General features: G+C 36.4%; 1 protein-coding gene across 1 annotated transcript in view; it reads right to left on the bottom strand.

Annotated features, from left to right (window-relative positions):
• Positions 1-21167, bottom strand: part of NECAB1 (N-terminal EF-hand calcium binding protein 1) — a 237438-nt gene extending 216271 nt beyond the window's left edge. Inside the window, exon 1 of the mRNA XM_068525486.1 lies at positions 21086-21167. Coding sequence (XP_068381587.1) covers positions 21086-21167 — 82 coding nt within the window. The remainder of the gene's footprint in view (positions 1-21085) is intronic.
• Positions 21168-22715: the final 1548 nt, after the last annotated feature.

Here is a 22715-nt window from a genome sequence, read left to right as displayed (position 1 = left end):
TTACATGGAGACTAAACAACATGCTTCTAAAAAACCAATGGGTCAATGATGAAATCAAAGAGGAAATTTAAAAATACCTTGAGACAAATGACAATGAAAGCACAGCCATACAAAATCTATGGGATACAGCAAAAGCAGTTCTTAGAGGGAGGTTTATAGCAATACAGACCTTCCTCCAAAAAGAAGAAAAATCTCAAATAAACAACATAACCAACCACTTAAAAGAATTAGAAAAAGAAGAAAAACAAAACCTGAAGTCAGAAGAAGGAAGGAAATAATAAAAACTAGAGAGGAAATGAATGAAATAGAAATTTTAAAAATAGGAAAAAATCAGTAAAACCAGGAGTTCATTCATTGATAAGATAAACAAGATTGACAAACCTCTGACCAGACTCACCAAGAAGAAAAGAGAGAAAACCCAAATAAACAAAATAAGAAATGAAAAAGGAGACATAACAATTGATACTACAGAATAACAAAAAAAATAGGGAATACTATGAATAATTATATGTCAAAAATTCGGTGACCTAGAAGAAATGGACAAGTTTCTAGAAACATAAAGCCCTCCAAAATTGAATCAAGAAGAAATAGATAATTTGAACAGACTGATCACTAGAACTGAAATAGAATCTGTAATTTAAAAACTCCCTACAAATAAAAGTCCAGCACCAGATGGCTTCACAGGTGAATTCTAGCAAACATACAAAGAAGAATTTATACCAATTCTTCTCAAACTCTTACAGAAAATTGAAGAGCAGGGAACACTCCCAAGGCCATTTTAATGAAGCCACCATAACCCTGATAATAAAACCAGACTAAGACACCACCAGAAAAAAAAAAAATTACAGGCCAATATCTTTGATGAATATAGATGTGAAACTTCTCAACAAAATATTAACAAACCAAATCCAACAACACATGAAAATGATCATACACCGTGACCAAGTGGGATTCATCCCAAGTTTACAAGGATGGTTCAACACACACAAATCAATCAATGTGATACACCACATAAACAAAAGAAAAAACAAAAACCACATGATCATCTCAATAGATGCAGAAAAAGCATTTGACAAAATTCAACATCCATTCATGATAAAAACTCTTACCAAAGTGAATGGAGAGGGAACATATCTCAAAATAGTAAAAACTATTTATGACAAACCCACAGCCAAAATAATAGTCAAAGGTGAAAAGCTGAAAGCCTTCCTGCTAAAATCTGGAACAAGACAATGTTGCCCATTCTCACCTTTTCTATTCAACACAGTATTGGAAGTCCTAGCCACAGCAATCAGACAAAAAAAAAAAGAAATAAAATATATCCAAATTGGAAGGGAAGAGGTAAAATTATAATTATATACAGATGATACACTGTATGATACCCTAAAGACTCCACACAAAAACTATTAGAACTGATAAATGAATTCGATAATGTAGCAGGATACAAGATTAACATACAGAAGTCAGTTGCATTTCTTTACAACAACAATGAAATATCAGAAAGAATGTAAAAAAAAGAAAACCAAAAAACAATACTTTCTAAAATCACAACCCTAAAAATAAAATATTTAGGAATAAACCTCACCAAGGAGGTGAAAGACTCAGAAGCTGAGAACTATAAAACATTAATAAAAGAAATTGAAGATGATTCAAAGAAATGGAAAGATATCACATGCTCTTGGATTGGAAGAATTAATATTGTTAAAATGGCAATAGTACCCAAAGCAATCTACAGATTTAACACAATCCCTATCAAATTACCAATGGCACTTTTCACAGAACTAGGACAAGTAACCCTGAAATTCATCTGGAACCATAAAAGACTCAGAACTGCCGAAGCAATCTTGATAAAGAACCAAGCAGGAGGCATAACCATCCCAGACTTCAGAGAATACTACATAGCTACAGTAATAAAACAGTGTGGTCCTGGCACAAAAACAGACATATGGATCAATGGAACAGAAAGAGAGCCCAGAAATAAACCCACACACCACAGTCAATTAATGTTCAAAAAAGGAGACAAGAAAGTACAATGGGAAAGGACAATCTTTTCAGCAAAGGGTGTTGGGAAAGTTGGACAGCTGTATGTAAATCAATGAAGTTAGAACACAGCCTCTCACCATACACAAAAATAAACTCAAAATGGCTTAAAGACTTAAACATAAGACATGACACCATAAAACTCCTAGAAGAAAACATAGGCAAACCATTCCCTGACATAAATCGTACAAACATTTTCTTGGGTCAGTCTCCCAAGGCAATAGAAATGAAAGCAAAAATAAACAAATGAGACCTTATCAAATTTAAAGACTTTTCCACAGCAAAGGAAATCATAAACAAAATGAAAAGACAACCTACAGAATGGGAGAAAATATTTGCAAATGATGCAACTGACAAGGGCTTAATTTCCAAAATATATAAACAGCTCATACAACTCAATTTTACAGAAACAACCCAATCATAAAATGGGAGGAAGACCTAAAGAGACAATTTTCCAAAGAAAGCATACAGATGGGCAACAGGCACATAAAAAATGCTCATTATTGCTAATTATTAGAGAAATGCAAATCAAAACTACAATGAGGTATCACCTCATACTGGTCAGAATAACCATCATTAAAAAGTTTACAAACAATCAATGCAGGAGAGGGTGTGGAGAAAAGGAACCCTCCTACACTGTTGGTGGGACTGTAACTTGGTGCAGCTACTAAGGAGAACAGTATGGAAGTCCCTTAGAAAACTAAAAATAAAGCTATCATATGACCTAGCAATCCCACTCCTGGGGATATATCTGGAAAAGATGAAAACTTTAATTTGAAAAGATACATGCATGCCAAATGTTCATAGCAGCACTATTTACAATAGCCAAGACATGGAAGCAACCTAAATGTCCATTGACAGATGAATGAATAAAGACGATATTGTGTGTGTGTATATATATATAAAATGGAATGTTAGCCATAAAAAAGAATGAAATAAGTTAATCTGCAGCAATATGGATGGACCTACAGATTATCATACTAAGTCAGACAGAGAAAAATATTATATATTATATAACATATGTGGAATCTAAAAAATAGTACAAATGAAATTATTTATAAAACAGAAATAGACTCACAAACATAGAAAACAAACTTATGGTTACCAAAGGGGAAATTGGGGGTGAGGGATAAATTAGGAGTACAGAATTAACACATACACACTACCATACATAAAATAAACAACAAAGATTTACTGTATAGCACAGGGAACTATATTTAATGTCTGGTAATAACCTATAACAGAAAAGAATCTATCTATCTATCTATCTATCTATCTATCTATCTATCTATCTATCTATATCTGAATCACTTTGCTTGCTATACACCTGACACTAACAATATTGTAAATCAACTATACTTCAGTTAAAAAAAAAAATGACTTGCCATTTAACATATAACGGTTTCATCCATTCTTTCATCAAATATTTATCAAGATCCTACTATGTGCCCATACAGTTTTGTGTTAAGAATATATGTAGACAACTCCTTATTGATCTTATAATTTTGATGGAGGATGTAGCAATTGAACAGCCAAATACAGTATGATGAGGGCAATTCTAGGGGACATAGGGTGATGTGAGAGAATGTAGAAAAGAAAACTAATCCACATATTAGGGGAATAGGGACATAGGGAAACCTTCTTGGAAGAAGTGAAGGCTTCTTAGAAGAAGTGACATTTCTACTGAGACACAAGTGAAAAATAAGGGTTAGTGAGGTAAGATCTGTAAAGAGGAAGAGTATTCCAGGCAGAGGAAATGCCAGCTACAAAGGTAGGAGGCAAGAAAGAATATGGGTTGAAAACTGAAAAGAAAAATCAGTGTACTCAAAGAATATATATTGGAGTAGAATTGTGGTTACCAGGGGCTGGAGGGAAGGGGAAATGGGGAGATGTTGTTCAAGGGGTACAAAATTTCAGATATGCAAGATGTATAAGTTCTGGAGATCTAAAGTAAACAACGCAACTATACTTAACAATATTGTATTGTATACTTGAAATTTGCTAAGAGGGCAGAGATTGTGTTCTCACTACACACAAAAAAAGAAAATGGTAACTATGTGAGGTGATGTGTATGTTAAGTAGCTTGATAGTGATGAATATTTTACAATGTATATGTATATCAAATCATCAAGTTGCATACTTTATATGATTTTAAACTGTCAACTCTACCTCAATAAAGCTGGGGGTGGTGGGGGAAGAGAATGAATATATATTGGAAGGAGAGGAGGAGAAGCCAGAGAGTTAGACACAGAGAGTCAATGTCATGAAAAACCTTAAAAATCATGGTAGAGTTTTGAATTTACCCAAAGAGCCACTGTCATAGTGGAAAGCTTACTGTGGCTACAGTGAGTAAAATGGAGTGCAGAGGTAAGACACTAGAAGAGAATACCCATAAGAGGACATTGTAGTAATTCCTACAAGAATCAATTTGGCATAAACTTTGGTGGTGATAGTAAAAACAAAGAGAAGTAGACAGATTTACAATCTGTTTAGGAAAAAGAATCAACAGGAACTGATGATCAGTTAGAGGTGATGGGTAAGAGGGAACAATAAATACAGAATTATACCCATTTTCCAGGACTGAGCAATCACATGGACGATATCACCATTGTAAAAGAGAACACAGGGCAAAAAGTGTGGGGTGAAGTAAACTGCTGTTTTGGACATGTTAAAATTAGATGTATCTGTGGAATAAGTAGAGGCACCCAGTGAGCAGAAGGATCATACAAGTCTAGAAAAGGAGAGGATGGGGCAGGGATGGAAGGAGTAAAGGAAAGAAGGAGTGAGGGAAGGAGGAGGAGGGAGGAAAAGAAGGGGGAGAGAGAGAGGTAGAGAGAAAGAAAGAGAAAGGCCGACTGGAAGGTATGCTTGGGAGCTATCAATGCATAGGAATTAAGGTCCTGGAAGTAAGGGAATTCATTCTCCCAAGAAGAATTTCTACAGTGAGGAAGAAAAAGCCCCAGAACAGACTTTGGAAATATCAACTAAATTCTTTGTTTCAGATTGTATAAATGTTTAACTGTTGCAAGGATTAACTGAGAGGCTATATACAAAACATTTAGCATGGTAACTAACACTTAGTTCAACAATAGTGATCTGGGGAACAGGTTTACTAGTTCAGTCTTGGTAAGTGAAAATCATCTATGTGTTTTTAATTCCCATTTTCTTCTCTTCCTTGAAAAGTCCTTACACAGATAATCGATATTTAACATGTTTGTTTAAAAATAGAAATTTCTATTTATTTTCTTAAGTAATCAGGTTTTGAAAATCCTAAAATTGGTACTTCTGTGAAAAGAGATTCTTTAAACACTCATTTAATTTCTCCTTCAAGTTTCATGTCCACAAATATGCCAACAACTAGAGTTCTAATCTCAGTATTTCCCCTCCTTCTATTGCAAGCTAAATATCGTCTTTGTATTTAAAATGACTATTCTCTCAAAACACTGGCTTTTCTTTCATGTATTACAACATTTCTGAACACTCTAAATATTTTAGTTTGTCAAGATTAAAATACAAAAAAAATGATCATCTTCAATAATAACAGCATCCTGGTACAAAATGAACACCTGGAAAGCATTACTGGGTTTAATACACAAAGGACAGCATATACTTTGCATGTGGATGCAAATTTTAGAGGCAGAAATTAAAAATACCAACCTCAATTCTAAAATGAAGTTCTTAAATTGTAAATTCAGAAAAATTAATAATATATTATTATTTTGTTAAATTTAAAGATTAAATACTTTCTGTTAAATGTACATGTCACCTTGCACAAGTCATTTAGTATCATTATGCATTAACTTCCTCATCTTTGAATGAAAGCCTCTATTATTCCAACCTTCTAGTTTTATATATATATATATATATATATATATATATATTTAAAATGATTTACTGCCATTATATAAATAAAAATAAAATAGAAACTCTTCCAATTTCAGCTCTGATATATAAAGACCTTAGACATCATCACTTCTGTCCTTAAAACAACAAAAAGCTGAACAAACTCAAAATCAATTACTTTTCTTGGACTCTTTGGAGAAGTGAGGTCAAGGGCAAACTACTAGTCAAAATCTGGAAAAATAGGCAAAACCAGAGAATCACAGCCAAGATCTGTTTCCCCAGAGCAGAAGCTATGGGAGCCATATACTGATAGGAACAGTTAAACGGTAGTTTTGATGAAATGCTGGAGACCGAGTGTAAACTAGCATGAGAGGAGGAAACTCTTTGGGGCTTTAGTCTTTGGGGAGCCTCCATACTTTAATGGGTTTTACCTCCAAGAGCCCTACCAGGCTCTTACTGAGGAGACAAGAAAGATCTGGAAGTGGAAGGGGAAGAGTAATTGTGAAATGTACATGAGTGTTTTCCATGACAATGGTCTACTCTCCAGGGGCAAAGATTTTACCAGAGACATATCCCACCTGGGGGAAGGGCATTTCCCCACTGCAGTCCCCTCTAGCCTACCTGTCTCAACTAAGAGTAGGAGGAACTAAAAAGCATTGGGAAGGTCACAGCCCAGGGACACAGGACCACTGAAAAACTTGCATTTAATCATAATAGTATAGAACACATCTGCTCCCCCATTCTTTACCATCACACCAACAGGACTGCCATATAATAATAGTACATGACAGCTGAAAGAACTGTCATGCTTCCAGAGAAAGAGTGCTTAGGGAAGGCCAAAGTCAATAAAAAAGACAAGAGAAATTTAAAGCCTCTGGCACCTACTAGTAGAGAAAACATTAAATACAGCCCAACTCCTAGTCAGGTTAACATAAATCCTCACGCTAGAGGCCTAAGTACTTATCTCACTTCTTATTACCTGATACATCACATCTGGCTTTCACACAAAAATTACAAGGTATGATAAAATGCAAGAAAAGCACAGTCTAATGAGACAAAAAAGCATAAGAACCAGACTCACCTATGACACAGATATTGGAATTATCAAACAAGAAATTTATAATAACTATGATTAATATGTTATGGGAATAATGGAAAACATAGACAATAATGGAAAAAGTAGACAATATGCAGAAGAGATGGGTAATGTAAGCTGACAGATGGAACTCTAAAACAACTTGAAATAAAACGCTAGAAATAAAAGACACTAACATAAATGAATGCCTTTGATGGGCTCATCAGTGGAGGATACAGCTTAAGGAAAGAAGCAGTAAGCTTGAGCTAGGTCAATAGAAACGTCTCAAGCTGAAGTACATAGTAAAAAAAAAAAAAAAAAAAAAAATCTAAGAACTCTGAGAAATTTCAGAAGGTGTTACATACACATAATTAGAATACCAGAAGAAGAAAGAGAGAATAGAGCAGAAGAAATATTTGAAATAATAATGACCAGGAACTTTCCAAAGGTCAGAAACCAAAACACAGAACCAGGAAGCTCAGACAGCACCCAACAGGATAAATTCTCCCCTCTACACCCACACCCAAAGCAACTCTGTATCTTGGCATATCATATCCAAACTGCAGAATACCAAAGACAAAGAGGAAATTTAGAAAGAGGTAGAGGAAAAATATCATCTATATAGGGCCACGAATAAGAATTACAATTACAGTGGACTTCTCATTGGAAACCAGGCAAGCAAGAAAAAGGTGGAGTGAAATATTTATTGTTGAAAGAAAGTACACCACAATCCAGAATTTCATATCCATGAAATAATTCTTCAAAATAAAGTAGAAATAAATACTTTTTCAAACAAAACTGAAGGAATTCATTGCCAGAACTGCTCTGCAATAAATGTTAAAAGAAACTCTTTAGGGAGAAGGAAAGTGATATAGGTCAGAAACACAGATCCACATAAGAAAAGATGAATGTCAGAGAAAGAATAAATAAAAGTAAAATAAAATATTTTATTTTTCTTATTCTGAATTAATTAAGAGATAACAGTATAAAGTAATAATACAAACAACATATTGGTAATTATAGCATATGGATAAGTGAAATAAATTATGCCAATTTCATAAAGAACAGAAGGAGACATTGGAAATATTCTGTTATAAGGTACCTGTATTACCCATGAAGTGGTACAGTGTTATTTGAAGGTAGATTTAGATTAGGGAAAAATGAATATCGCAAGTTTACATTAGGGAAAAATGTATATAGTAACCACTATTTTTAAAAAAATATATATAATTAATTTACTAAGAGAGACAGTAAACTAGAATTAGATAAAATACTGTTTAAAACCAGATAAGGCAGAAAAAGGGGAGGGGGGGAAGAACAAGTACAACTAATACAGAACAACTACTAACATGGTAGATATTAATCCAACAATATCAAAAATTACTCTGAATGTGAATGGTTTAAATACAGCAATTAAAAGATAGAGACTGTGAAAGTCAGTAAAAAAAAGAAAAAGCCAACTATGTTGTCTACAAGAAACCCACTTTAAATATGAACACTCATACAGGTTAAAGCTAAAAGGATAGAACAAGATACTTTTTCTTTCCCTTTAAAAAAATACCATAATAATGCTAATTAAAAGAAAGCTGAAGTAGATATATTAATTTCAGACAAAGTAGGCTTCAAAACAAGCAAAATAATGAAGTATAAAGAGGCACATTACCCAATTATAAAGGGGTCAATACTTCTAAAAGACAATTCTAAGCGTGTTTTTATCTAACCATAAAACGTCAAAATACATGAGGCAAATACTGATAGAAATGAAAATAAAAACAGGAACTCCACTATTATAGTTGGAGACTTTAACATGCCTCTTTAAATAATTGATAGATCAAACATGTAGAAAATCAGCAAGGATACAGTTGACCTGAACACCACTATCAATTACTTCATCTATATTTATTTATAGAATACTGCTTCCAACAACAGCAGTATATGTAATCTGCTCAAACACACATGGAACATTCACCAAGAGATGCCACATATCTTGTTAAGGTGCAGGCCATAAAATACACATTAACACATTTAAAGTATAGAAGTCATACAAAGTATGTTCTCAGACCACAATAGAAGTAAACTAGAGATCTATAATTAAAAGATAGCTGAAAATCTGCCAGTATTTGGAAATTAAATATCACCTTGCTAAATAATACATGAGTTAAGAAGTGTCAAGAAAAAATGTTTAAATATTTTGAACTAAATGAACACGAAAATACAACAAATCAAAATTTATAGGATGCAGTGAGAGCAGTGCTTAGAAATTTATACTATTAAATGCATATATTATAAAAGAAGAAAGATCTAAAATCAATATCTAAGCCTCCACCTTAGGAAACTAGAAAGAGAAGAGTAATTTGAGCCTAAAACAAGCAGGAGAAAATAAATGTAAGGTAAACAACAATAATTAGAGCACAAATCAATGAAATTGAATCCAGAAAAACAATAGAGAAAATCAGCAGAAGTAAAAAAGTGATTCCTTGAAAAGATCAATAAAATAAAGCTTTAACCAAGCTAAGCAAGAAAACAAGAGAGAAGACACACATTACCCACATCAAAAATGAAGAAGTTATCACTGTTACTCCTGCGAACAGCGAAAGGAAAATAATGAAGTACTATGAAAAACTCTATGCCCACAAATTCGATAACTTACATACAATGGAACTATTAATTGAAAGACACGAACTGCCAAAACTCACCCAAGGAAAAACAGTTAATCACAAGAGGTCTATATCTACTAAAGCAATGGAATCAATAATTAATAGCCTCACAGAAAGTAAAGCACCAGGCTCTGATGGATTCACTGGTAAATTCTATCAAACTTTTAAGCAACAAATGACACCAATTCTCTGCAATCTTTTCCAGAAAATAGAAGCAAAAATAACATTACTAACTCATTCTATGAATCCAGAATCATCCTAACACCAAAACTAGACAAAGACATAAAAGAAAGGAAAACTCTCTACGAATATTGCTCAGGAACATGGATGCAAAAATTCTCAACAAAAGATTAGCAAACCTATTCCAACAATGTTTTAAAAAATTATACATCAAAACCAAGTGGGATTTAGTTCAGTTGTGCAAGGTGGGGCCAATATTCAAAAATCAATCAATATAATTCACAATATCAACATGCTAAAGAAGAAAAAATCATTTGATCATATCAGTTGAAGAAAAAGCATCTGATGAAATCAAACACCTATTAATAATAAAAAAAACTCTCAGCAAACTAGTAATAAAAAGGAATTTCCTCAACCTGATAAAGAATATCTACAAAAACCCTACAGCTAACAACATACTAAACAGTGGGAAAGTAGATGCTTCTTTTTCTTAACATTATATTTTATTGACTTAAGAGACACTGAAAATATTTACATCATAAGTAAGACTACATTATAAAAACCTAGTGCCCGTGCCATCCTAGGAAATAATATGGAAGTGAATAAGATTTATTGTTGATTGAAAGTTTATAAAATTCAACACAAAGATCAAAGGGTTAATATTCTGACACACTAGGCATAGCTCCTTGGAAATCTTTGAGGATTTCTTTTTCTTTTTTTTTTATTGAAGTATAGTTAACTTACAATATTGTGTTAGTTTCAAGTGTACAGCAAAATTGTTATATGTATATATTCTTTTTCAGATTCTTTTCCATCGTAGGTTACTACAAGATATTTAGTTCCCTGTGCTTTACACTAGGTCCCTGTCCTGTTGTTTACGTATTTTATATATAGTAGTGTGTGTATGTTAATCATAAACTCCTAATTTGTCTCCCCCCACCACCCCCACTATCCTCTTTGGTAACCATCAGTTTGGCTTCTATGTCTGTGAGTCTATTTCTGTTTTATAAGTAAATTCATTTGTATCTTTTTTACATTCCACATATAAGTGATATCATATGATATTTGTCTTTGTCTGATTTACTTCACTTAGTATGATGATCTCTAGGTCCACCCACGTTGCTGCAAATGGCATTGTTAACAGGGAAGAGTTAAATCAGACTCCACGTTGGATCTGTTTGTTTGACTTTAACCTTTGCTTTTTGTTGCTTTTGTCATTATAATCATACATAATGGCCTGCCACAGGGAACCCTGCCCCTCTGCTGTTCAGCTTACAGGGAGACAATCTGACCCTGCTCACCTGTGGATGGTTGAAAGAAAAAAGAAACTAACACATCCCCTCACCAAGGCTGGTCATTCCAGGACATGTTTTGCAAGACTGATGGCCTTTTTACTTTACTTCCTCACCTCCTCTCCCTCTCTATTCTGCCTTTTTACTTTACTTCCTCACTGCCTCTCCCTCTCTGATTATATAAAAGAAAATGGCATCCAGACCCTGAAAAGATGGTTTTTCAGAGGCATTAGTCTGCCATCTTCTCCATCTGCTGGCTTTCGAAATAAAGTCCTATTCCTTGCCTCAACATCTCAACTCCGATTCATTGGCCTTTCGTGTGGCAAGCAGAGTGAGCTTGGACTCAGCAACAGCATTATTTCATTTTTTATGGCTGAGTAATATTCCATTGTATATATATACCACAACTTTTTATCCATTTATCTGTTGATGGACATTTAGGCTGCTTCCATGTCTTCATTATTGTAAATAGTGCTGCTATGAACATTGGGGTGCATGTATCCTTTCGAATTAGAGTTTTCATCTTTTCCAGATATATGCCCAGGAGTGGGATTGCTAGGTCATATGATAACTCTCTTTTTAGTTTTCTAAGTGACTTCCATACTGCTCTCCATAGTGGCTGCACCAATTTACATTCTCACCAACAGTGTAGGAGGGTTTTTTCTCCACACCCTCTCCAGCATTTATTATTTGTAGTCTTTTTGATGATGGCTATTCTGTAAATTGATACAGCCACTATGGAGAACAGTATGGAGGTTCCTTTAAAAACTAAAAATAGATTTACCATATGATCCAGCAATCCCACTACTGGGCGTATACCCAGAGAAAACCATAATTCAAAAAGACACATGCACCCCAATGTTCATTGCAGCACTATTTACAATAGCCAGGACATGGAAGCAACCTAAATGCCCATCGACAGACGAATGGATAAAGAAGTTGTGGTACATATATACAATGGAATATTACTCAGCCATAAAAAGGAACGAAATTGAGTCATTTGTTGAGACGTGGATGGATCTAGAGACTGTCATACAGAGTGAAGTAAGTCAGAAAGAGAAAAACAAATATCGTATATTAATGCATGTATGTGGAACCTAGAAAAATGGTACAGATGAGCCAGTTTGCAGGGCAGAAGTTGAGACACAGATGTAGAGAATGGACATATGGACACCAAGGGGGGAAAACTGCGGTGGGGTGGGGATGGTGGTGTGCTGAATTGGGCGATTGGGATTGACATGTATACACTGATGTGTATAAAATTGATGCCTAATAAGAACCTGCAGTATAAAAAAACAAAGAAAACAACTAATACTAAACTTTCATTGGGTTATTTGCATGGAAATATGTTAATATAAATGTTTCAGACATTAAAAAAAAAAAAAAAGATCTAAGATTTGTTTCGTATTTATTTATTTATTTATTTATTTATTTATTTATGTGTGTATTTTAACATCTTCATTGGACTATAATTGCTTTACAATGGTGTTAGTTTCTGCTGTATAACAAAGTGACTCAGCTATACATATACATATAACCCAATATCTCCTTCCTCTCCACCCTCTTGTTTCTCCCTCCTATCCTCCCTATCCCACCCCTCTAGGTGGTCACAAAGCACTGAGCTGATCTCCCTGTGCTATGCAGCTGCTTCCCAGTAGCTAGCTATTTCACATTTGGTACTGTATATATGTCCATGCCAGACTCTCACTTCGTCCCAGCTTACCCTACACCCTCCCCATGTCCTCAAGTCCATTCCCTATGTCTGCGTCTTTATTACTGTCTTGCCCCTAGGTTCTTTGGAACCATTTTATTTTTTTTTTAGATTCCATATATATGTATTAGTATGTGGTATTTGTTTTTCTCTTTCTGACTTACTTCACTCTGTATGACAGACTCTAGATCCATCCACTCACTACAAATAACTCAATTTTGTTTCCTTATATGGCTAATATTCCATTGTATATATGTGCCACATCTTCTTTATCCATTCATCAGTCAATCGACACTTAGGTTGCTTCCATGTCCTGGCTATTGGAAATAGAGCTGCAATGAACATTGTGGTACATGACTCTTTTTGAATTACGGTTCTTTCAGGGTATATGCCCAGTAGTGGGATTGCTGGGTGGTATGGTAGTTCTATTTGTAGTTTTTGAAGGAACCTCCTTACTGTTCTCCATAGTGGCTGTATCAATTTACATTCCCACCAACAGTGCAATAGGGTTCCCTTTTCTTCACACCCACTCCAGCATTTATTGCTTGTAGATTTTCTGATGATGGCCATTCTGACTGGGGTAGGTGATACCTCATTGTAGTTTTGATTTGCATTTCTCTAATGATTAGTGATGTTGAGCATCCTTTCATGTGTTTCTTGGCAATCTGTATATCTGCTTTGGAGAAATGTCTATTTAGGTCTTCTGCCCATTTCTGGATGGGGTTGTTTGTTTTTTTGATATTGAGCTGCATGAGCTGTTTGTAAATTTTGGAGATTAACCCTTTGTCAGTTGCTTCATTTGCAAATATTTTCTCCCATTCTCAGGGTTGTCTTTTCATCTTGCTCTTGTGCAAAAGCTATTGAGTTTCATTAGGTCCCCTTTGTTTATTTTTGTTTTTATTTCCATTTCTCTAGGAGCTGGGTCAAAAAGGATCTTGCTGTGATTTATATCATAGAAGGTTCTGCCCATGTTTTCCTCTAAGAGTTTGATGGTGTCTGGCCTTACATTTAGGTCTTTAATCCATTTTGAGTTTATTTTTGTGTATGGTGTTAGGGAGTGTTCTAATTTCATTCTTTTACATGTAGCTGTCCAGTTTTCCCAGCACCACTTATTGAAGAGGCTGTCTTTTCTCCATTGTATATTCTTGCCTCCTGTATCAAAGATAAGGTGACCATATGTGCATGGGTTTATCTCTGAGCCATCCATCCTGTTCCATTGATCTATATTTCTGTTTTTGTGCCACTACCATACTGTCTTGATTACTGTAGCTTTGTACTCTAGGCTGAAGTCCGGGAACCTGATTCCTCCAGTTCCATTTTTCGTTCTCAAGATTGCTTTGGCTATTCGGGGTCTTTTGTGTTTGCATACAAATTGTGAATTTTTTTGTTCTAGTTCTGTGAAAAATGCCATTGGTAGTTGGATAGGGATTGCATTGAATCTGTAGATTGCTTTGGGTAATATAGTCATTTTCTCAGTGTTGATTCTTCCAATCCAAGAACATGGTATATCTCTCCATCTCTTTGTATCATCTTTAATTTCTTTCATCAGTGTCTTATAGTTTTCTGCATACAGGTCTTTTGTCTCCTTAGGTAGGTTTATTCCTAGGTATTTTATTCTTTTTGTTGCAATGGTAAATGGGAGTGTTTCCTTAATTTCTCTTTCAGATTTTTCATCATTAGTGTATAGGAATACAAGAGATTTCTGTGCATTAATATTGTATCCTGCTACTTTACCAAATTCATTGATTAGCTCTAGTAGTTTTCTGGTAGCATCTTTAGGATTCTCTATGTATAGTATCATGTCATCTGCAAACAGGGACAGCTTTACTTCTTCTTTTCAGATTTGGATTCCTCTTATTTCTTTTCTATTCTGATTGCTGTGGCTAAAACTTCCAAAACTATGTTAAACGATAGTGGTGACTCTGGAAAACCTTGTCTTTTTCCTGATCTTAGAGGAAATGGTTTCAGTTTTTCACCATTGAGAACGATGTTGGCTGTGGGTTTGTCATATATGGCCTTTATTATGTTGTGGTAAGTTCCTTCTATTCCTTTCTTCTGGAGGGTTGTTATCATAAATGGGTATTGAATTTTGCCAGAATCTTTTTCTGCATCTATTGAGATGATCATATGGTTTTTCTTCTTCAATTTGTTAATACTGTGCATCACATTGATTGATTTGAGTATACTGAAGAATCCTTCCATTCCTGTGATAAACCCTACTTGATCATGGTGTATGATCATTTTAATGTGCTCTTGGATCCTGTTTGTGAGTATTTTGTTCAGGATTTTTGCATGTATGATCATCAGTGATATTGGCCTATAGTTTTTTTTTTTGTTTTTTTTTTTTTGTAAAATCTTTATCTGGTTTTGGTATCAGGGAGAATGTGGCCTCATAGAATGAGTTTGGGAGTGTTCCTCCCTCTGCTATATTTTGGAAGAGTTTGAGAAGGATAGGTGTTAGCTCTTCTCTAAATGTTTGGTAGAATTCGCCTGTGAAGCCACTTGGTCCTTGGCTTTGTTTTTTGGAAAATTTTTAATCACAGTCTCAATTACAATGCTTGTGATTTGTCGGTTTATATTTTCTATTTCTTCCTCATTCAGCCTCAGAAGGTTGTGCTTTTCTAAGAATTTGTCCATTTCTTCTAGGTTGTCCATTTTATTGGCATATAGTTGCTTGTAGTGATCTCTCATGATCCTTTGTACTTCTGCAGTGTCAGTTGTTAGTTTTCCTTTTTCATTTCTAATTCTATTGATTTGAGTCCTCTCCCTTTTTTTCTTGATGAATCTGGCTAATGGTTTATCAATTTTGTTTATCTTCTTAAAGAACCAGCTTTTAGTTTTACTGATCTTTGCTATTGTTTCCTTCATTTCTTTTTCATTTATTTCTGATTGAGATTTATGATTTCTTTCCTTCTGCTAACTTTGGGGGTTTTTTGGTTCATCTTTCTCTAGTTGCTTTAGCTGTAAGTTTAGGCTGTTTATTTGAGATGTTTCTTGTTTCCTGAGGTAGCATTGTTTTGCTCTAAACTTTCCTCTTCAAACTGCTTTTGCTGCATCTCATAGGTTTTGGGTCATTGTGTTTTCATTGTCATTTGTTTCTAGGTATTTTTTTATTTCCTTTTTGATTTCTTCAGTGATCTCTTAGTTATTTAGTAGCATATTGCTTAACCTCCATGTGTTTGTATTTTTTACAGATTTTTCCTGTAATTGATATCTAGTCTCAGCATTGTGGTCAGATATGATACTTGATACGAATTCAATTTTCTTATATTTATCATGACTTGATTTGTGAACCAAGATATGATGTATCCTGGAGAATGTTCTATGAGCACTTGAGAAGAAAGTGTATTCTGTTGTTTTTGGATGGAATGTCCCATAAATATCAAGTAAGTGCACCTTGTTTAATGTATCATTTTAAGGTTGTGTTTCCTTATTTATTTTCATTTTGGATGATCTGCCCATTGGTGAAAGTGGGGTATTAAAGGCCCCTACTATGATTGTGTTACTGTCGATTTCCCCTTTTATGGCTGTTAACATTTGCCTATGTATTGAGGTGCTCCTATGTTGGGTGGATAAATATTTACAATTGTTATATCTTCTTGGATTGATCCCTGGATCAATCCTTCTTTGGCTCTTCTATTAGTCTTTATTTTAAAGTCTATTTTGTCTGATATGAGAATTGCTACTCCAGCTTTCTTTTGATTTCCCTTTGCATGGAATATCTTTTTCCATCCCCTCCCTTTCAGTCTGTATGTGTACCTAAGTCTGAAGTGGGTCTCCTCTAGACAGCATATATACGGGTCTTGTTTTTTTATCCATTCAGCTAATCTATGTCTTTTGGCTGGAACATTTTATCCATTTACATTTAAGGTAGTCATTGATATGTATGTTCGTATTACCATTTTCTTAATTGTTTCGGGTTTGTTATTGTAGGTCTTTTCCTTCTCTTGTGTTTCCTGCCTAGAGAAGTTCCTTTACCATTCGTTGTAAAGCTGGTTTGGTAGTTTTGAATTTTCTTAACATTTGCTTGGCTGTAAAGATTTTAATTTCTCCATCAATACTGAATGAGACCCTTGCAGGTTAGAGTAATCTTGGTTGTAGGTTTTTCTCTTTCATCATTTTAAATATGTCCTGCCCCTCCCTTTTGGCTTTCAGTGTTTCTGCTGAAAGATCATCTGTTAACCTTATAGGGATTCCCTTGTATGTTATTTGTTTCTTTTTCCTTACTACTTTTAATATTTTTCCTTTGTATTTAATTTTTGATAGTTGGATTAATATGTGTCTTGGTGCATTTCACCTTGGATTTATCCTGTATGGGACTCTGCACTTCCTGGACTTGAATGACAATTTCCTTTCTCATATTAGGGAAGTTTTCAACTATAATCTCTTCAAATATTTTCCTAGTCCCTTTCCTTTTCTCTTCTTCTTCTGGGACCATTATAATTCTAATGTTGGTGTGTTTAATGTTGTCCCAGAGGTCTCTGAGACAGTCCTCAATTCTTTTCATTCTTTTTTCTTTATTCTGCTCTGTGGTAGTTATTTCCACTATTTTATCTTCCAGGTCACTTATCCTTTCTTCTGCCTCAGTTATTCTGCTATTGATTCCTTCTAGAGAATTTTAAATTTCATTTATTGTTTATCATTGTTTGTTTATTCTTTAGTTCTTCTATGTCCTTGTTAAACGTTTCTTGTATTTTCTCCATTCTTTTTCAAAGATTTTGGATCATTACTCTGAATTCTTTTTCAAGTAGACTGCCTATTTCCTCTTCATTTTTTGGTCTGGTGGGTTTTTACTCTGCTCCTTCATCTGCTTCGTATTTCTCTGTCTTCTCATTTTGCTTAACTTACTGTGTTTGGGGTCTCTTTTTCTCAGGCTGCAGGTTCTTATTGGTTCATTGGGTTCTGTAGGCTTCCTGGTGGAGGGGACTGGTGCCTGTGTTCTGGTGGATGAGGCTGGATCTTGGCTTTCTGGTGGGCAGGACTGTGTACGGCGGTTTGTTTTGAGGTGTCTGTGACCTTATTTTGATTTTAGGCAGCCTGTTTGCTAATGGGTGGTTTTGTGTTCCTGTCTTGCTACTTGTTTGGGATAGGGTGTCCAGCACTGTAGGATGCTGGTCGTTGAATGGAGCTGGCTCTTAGTGTTGAGATGGAGATCTCTAGGAGAGCTTTCACTGTTTGATACTACATGGAGCTGGGAGGTCTCTGGTGGACCAATGTCATTAACTAGGCTCTCCCACCTCAGAGGCACAGACCTGACACCCAGCTGGAGGACCAAGACACTGTCAGCCACATCGCCCAGAAGAAAAGTGTGAAAAAATGAAAGAAAAAATAATTAAAATAAAATAAAAAAGTTATTACAAAATAAAAAATTTAAAAAATTATTTAAAAAAATAAAAAGTAATTTAAAAAAGGAAAGAAGGAAGAGAGCAACCAAACCAAAAAACAAATTCACCAATGATAAGAAGCACTAAAAACTATACTAAAAAACAAACAAATAAAAAACAAAAAACGGACAGGCAAAACCCTAGGACAAATGGTAAAAGCAAAGCTATACAGACAAAATCAAAGACAAAAGCATCCACATACACACTGATAAAAAGAGAAAAATGAATAAAAATATATATCTATATATAAAAAAGGAAGAGAGCAACCAAATCAACAAACAAATCTAACAATGATAATAAACTCTAAATACCAAACTAAGATAAACATAAAACCAGAAACAATTTAGATGCAAAAAGGAAACCCCAAGTTTACAGTTGCTCCCAAAGTCCACTGCCTCAATTTTGGGATGATTCATTGTCTATTCAGGTATTCCAGATATGCAATGTACATCAAGTTGATTGTGGAGCTTTAATCCACTGCTCCTGAGGCTAATGGGAGATTTCCCTTTCTCTTCTTTGTTCGCACAGTTCCTGGGGTTCAGGTTTGGATTTGGCCCCACCTCTCATGTAGGTCGCCTGAAGGTGTCTATTCTTCACTCAGACAGGACAGGGTTCAAGGAGCTGCTGATTAAGGGGCCCTGGCTCACTCAGGCCGTGGGGGGAGGAGGGGTACAGAATGGGGAGCAAGCCTGTGGTGGCAGAGGCCAACATGACGTTGCAACAGCCTGAAGCACATCGTGCGTTCTTCCAGGGAAATTGTCCCTGGATTATGGGAACCTGACAGTGGTGGGCTACACAGGCTCCCAGGAGCGGAAGTGTGCCTAGTGACCTGTGCTTGCACACAAGCTTCTTGATGGCTGCAGCAGCAGCCTTAGCATTTCAGGCCTGTCTCTCATGTCCACGCTAATAGCTGTGGCTCATGCCCATCTCTGGAGCTCGTTTAGGTGGTGCTCTGAATCCCCTCTCCTCATGCACCATGAAACAATTGTCTGTTGCCTCTTAGGCAGTTCCAAACTTTTTGCTGGACTCCCTCCCGGCTAGCTGTGGCACTCTAGTCCCCTTAAGGCTGTGTTTAGGCAGCTAACCCCAGTCCTCTCCCTGGGATCTGACCTCCAAAGCCAGAGCCTCAACTCCTAACCCCCACCTGCCCAGGCAGGTGAGCAATCCTCTCAGGCTGGTGAGTGTTGGTTGGCACCGATCCTCTGTGTAGGAATCTCTTCACTTTGCCCTCTACACCCCTATTGCTGCACTCTCCTCCATGGCTATGAAGCTTCCCCACCACCACCCCCTGTCTCTGCCATTGCAGAGACTTCTTAGAGTTTGGAAACTTTTCCTCCTTCACAGCTTCCTCCTGGAGGTGCAGATCCTGTCCTTATTCTTTTGTCTCTGTTTTTTCTTTTTCTTTTTGCCCTACCCAGTACGTAAGGAGTTTATTGCCTTTTGGGATGTCTGAGGTCTTCTGCCAGCTTTCAGTAGGTGTTCTGTAGGAGTTGTTCCACATGTAGATGTATTTCTGATGTATTTGTGGGGAGGAAGGTGATCTCTATGTCTTACTCCTCTGCCATCTTGAATTTTGGCTCTAAGATTTATTTATAAATGAAGTGAGATTCCATGTTCATGGATTGGAAGACTCAATATTAAGATGTCAATTCATTTCATCTTTGTCTGTTTATTAATGCAATATCTATCAAAATCTAAGCAAGATACTTTGTAGTATCGTGTTTTTATATGAAAGACAAAAGACCTTGATAACAAAAACAATAATTTAGAGGATAAACAAAAGACATACACTACAGAATTTCAAGGCTTACTATAAAGCTACAGTGATTAAGTCAGTATTGTATTAGCAAAAGTATACATGTATACATCAGTGAAACAGAATGAAGAACCCAGAAAGATACCCAAACAAATAGAGTCAAGATCTTTGACAAAGGAGCAGAGGCAATTAAATAGAGAAAGACTAGTCATTTCAAACATATGACACAGGAATTATTGCCTGCTCATATGCAAAAATATAAACTTAGATACAGACCTTGATCTTTTGAAATATAATAAAAATTAATGCAAAATAGAATATAGACCTAAGTGTAAAATGCAAAGAAAGAGAAAATCTATGCTGCTTTGGGTTGTATAATGACTTTTTAGATACAACATCAAAATTACAATCCACAAAAGAAAAAATACGGATAAGTAGACTTTATTAAAATTTTTAAAAATGGCTCTGTGGGAAAAAAATTACTTTTAAAAGAATTAAAGAGAAGTCACACAGTGGAAGAAAATATTTGCAAAACATGTATCTAATTAAGGAACTGTAGCCTTAATATACAAAGAACTCTTAAAACTCAACAACAAGGGGAAAAAAAGCCAATTAAGAAGTGGGGAAAAAGTCTGAATAGACACTACTTTAAAGAAGATATACACTGATGGGCCAAGATCATGGAGTAGAAAAACCCTGAGCCCACCCCCTTTCACAGGCACACCAAAATTACAATTTACAGAACACCTATCAATGAAAAGACCAGAACCCACCAGAAAAGATCTGCTACAACTAAAAATATTAAGAAGAAACCATCAGTCAGGTGGAAGGGGGAGAGTCACAGTATAGTCAAGACCCATACCCCCAGTTGGGTGACCCACAAATGGAAGAATAATTCCAATTAGAGGGATTCTGCCCACAGAGTGAGGGATCTGAGCTCCACATCATGATCCCCAGCATGGGGGTCCTGCACCAGGAAGACAAGCCCCCAGAATGTTTGGCTTTGAAAGCCAGAGGAGCTTAATTTCAGAAGAGCCAGAGAACCATGGGAAATAGTCTCCACTCTTAAAGGGCACACACAAAATCTCACATGCTCCAGAACCCATGGAAGAAGCAGTAATTTGAAAGGAGTCTGGGTCAGACGTACCTGCTGATCTTGGATAGTCTCCCAGAGAGGCAGGGGGCAAATAGAGGTCACCCTTGGGAACACAGACACTAGTGGCAGCCATTTTTGGGAGCTTGTTCTACCATGTGGACTCTGGTGCTGGCAAGTGTCATTTTGGAAGCCTCCCTCTAGTTTACTAGCCTCAGGACCCAGCCCCACCCATGCCCACCAGCCCCTAGGTACGAGTACTGGGATACCTCAAGCCAAACAACTAACTGGACAGGGACTCAGCCCCCACCCACTAGCAGACAGGCTACCTTAAGATGACCTGAGCCACCATCCACCCCTGGACACAGCACTGCCCACTAGAGGGGCAAGGACCAGGCCCCACATACCAGTGTGCAGGAACTAGATGCAGGACCCTCAGGGCTCTGCAGCCAGAGACCCTAGGACTCAGATCTACCCACAAGCAGGCAGACACCAGCCCCAGGAAAATCACAGCTTCGCAGCCTGCAAATGCAGTCTAGTCACCAGCAGACCAGCACTAGCCCTGGGACTGGCTGGACGACAGCCCTGCCCACCAGCAGACCAACAGAAACTTTGAGAACCCCAGACCCTGCAGCCAGCTGTATCTGGAACTGGCCACACCCACCAGTGGTCCAACACAAGCTCTGGTACCCCTCAGCCCTGCATCCAAATCCCAGGACCCAGCTTTCCCTGCCAATTAGCCAGCTCTAGACCCTGGAGTTCTGCAGCCAGCTGCCTTGTGACCCAGCACCCCCAAGCAGTGTCTAGCAGCCTCCGCACAAGGCAGGGCCCAGCAAGCAACCAGACCAGGGGCCAGCCAAGCCTATAAGAGTGTTCACAATAATCAGCCTGAAACAACAGAAGGACCCAAGCAGCTGAAATAGGTGGAACCCCTAGAACATAAAGCTCTAGCAACCAGAGGGGAGTGCACTGCTGAGACACATAAGAGGTATCCTACAAAAGGCCACTTCTCCAATGTCAGGAAATGTAACCAACCTACCAAATCCACAAAAATAAAAATAGTAAGTTAGGCAAAATGAAGAGACAAAGGAACATGTTCCAAGTGAAGGAACAAGATAAAATCCAGAAGAACTACATGAAGTGGAGAGAGCCAATCTATCCAAGAAAGAGTACAATGTAATGATTGTAATGATGATCAAAGAACTTGAGAGAAGAATGGAAGAACAGAATGAGAAGTTAGATGTTTTTAACAGAGAGTTATAAAATATAAAGAACAACCAAACAGATGAAGAATACAATAACTGAAATGAAAACTACACTAGAAGAAATCAACAGTAGACTAAATGATACAGAGGAATGAATCAGCAAGTTCGAAGACAATAGTGGAAATCACTAAAGCTGAACAGAAAAAAAGAATAAAAAGAAATGAGGACAGTTTAAGAGAAATCTGGGACAACATCAAACATACTAACATTCACTTTATAGAGGTCCCAGCAGAAGGAGAGAGAGAGGAAGAGGCAGAAAACATATTTGAAGAAATAATAGCTGGAAAATTCCCTAACCTGGGAAAAGAAACAGACATTCAATTCCAGATGGACTGAATATGTATATACTACATTCCATCCAAAAGCAGCAGAATATGTATTCGTTTCAAGTGCACTTTTATGATCTTTTTATGGTCTCC

Source organism: Eschrichtius robustus, chromosome 17 (assembly GCF_028021215.1).
Source record: "Eschrichtius robustus isolate mEscRob2 chromosome 17, mEscRob2.pri, whole genome shotgun sequence".
NCBI classification, from domain to species: domain Eukaryota; kingdom Metazoa; phylum Chordata; class Mammalia; order Artiodactyla; family Eschrichtiidae; genus Eschrichtius; species Eschrichtius robustus.
This window is presented reverse-complemented; position numbering and strand designations above follow the sequence as displayed.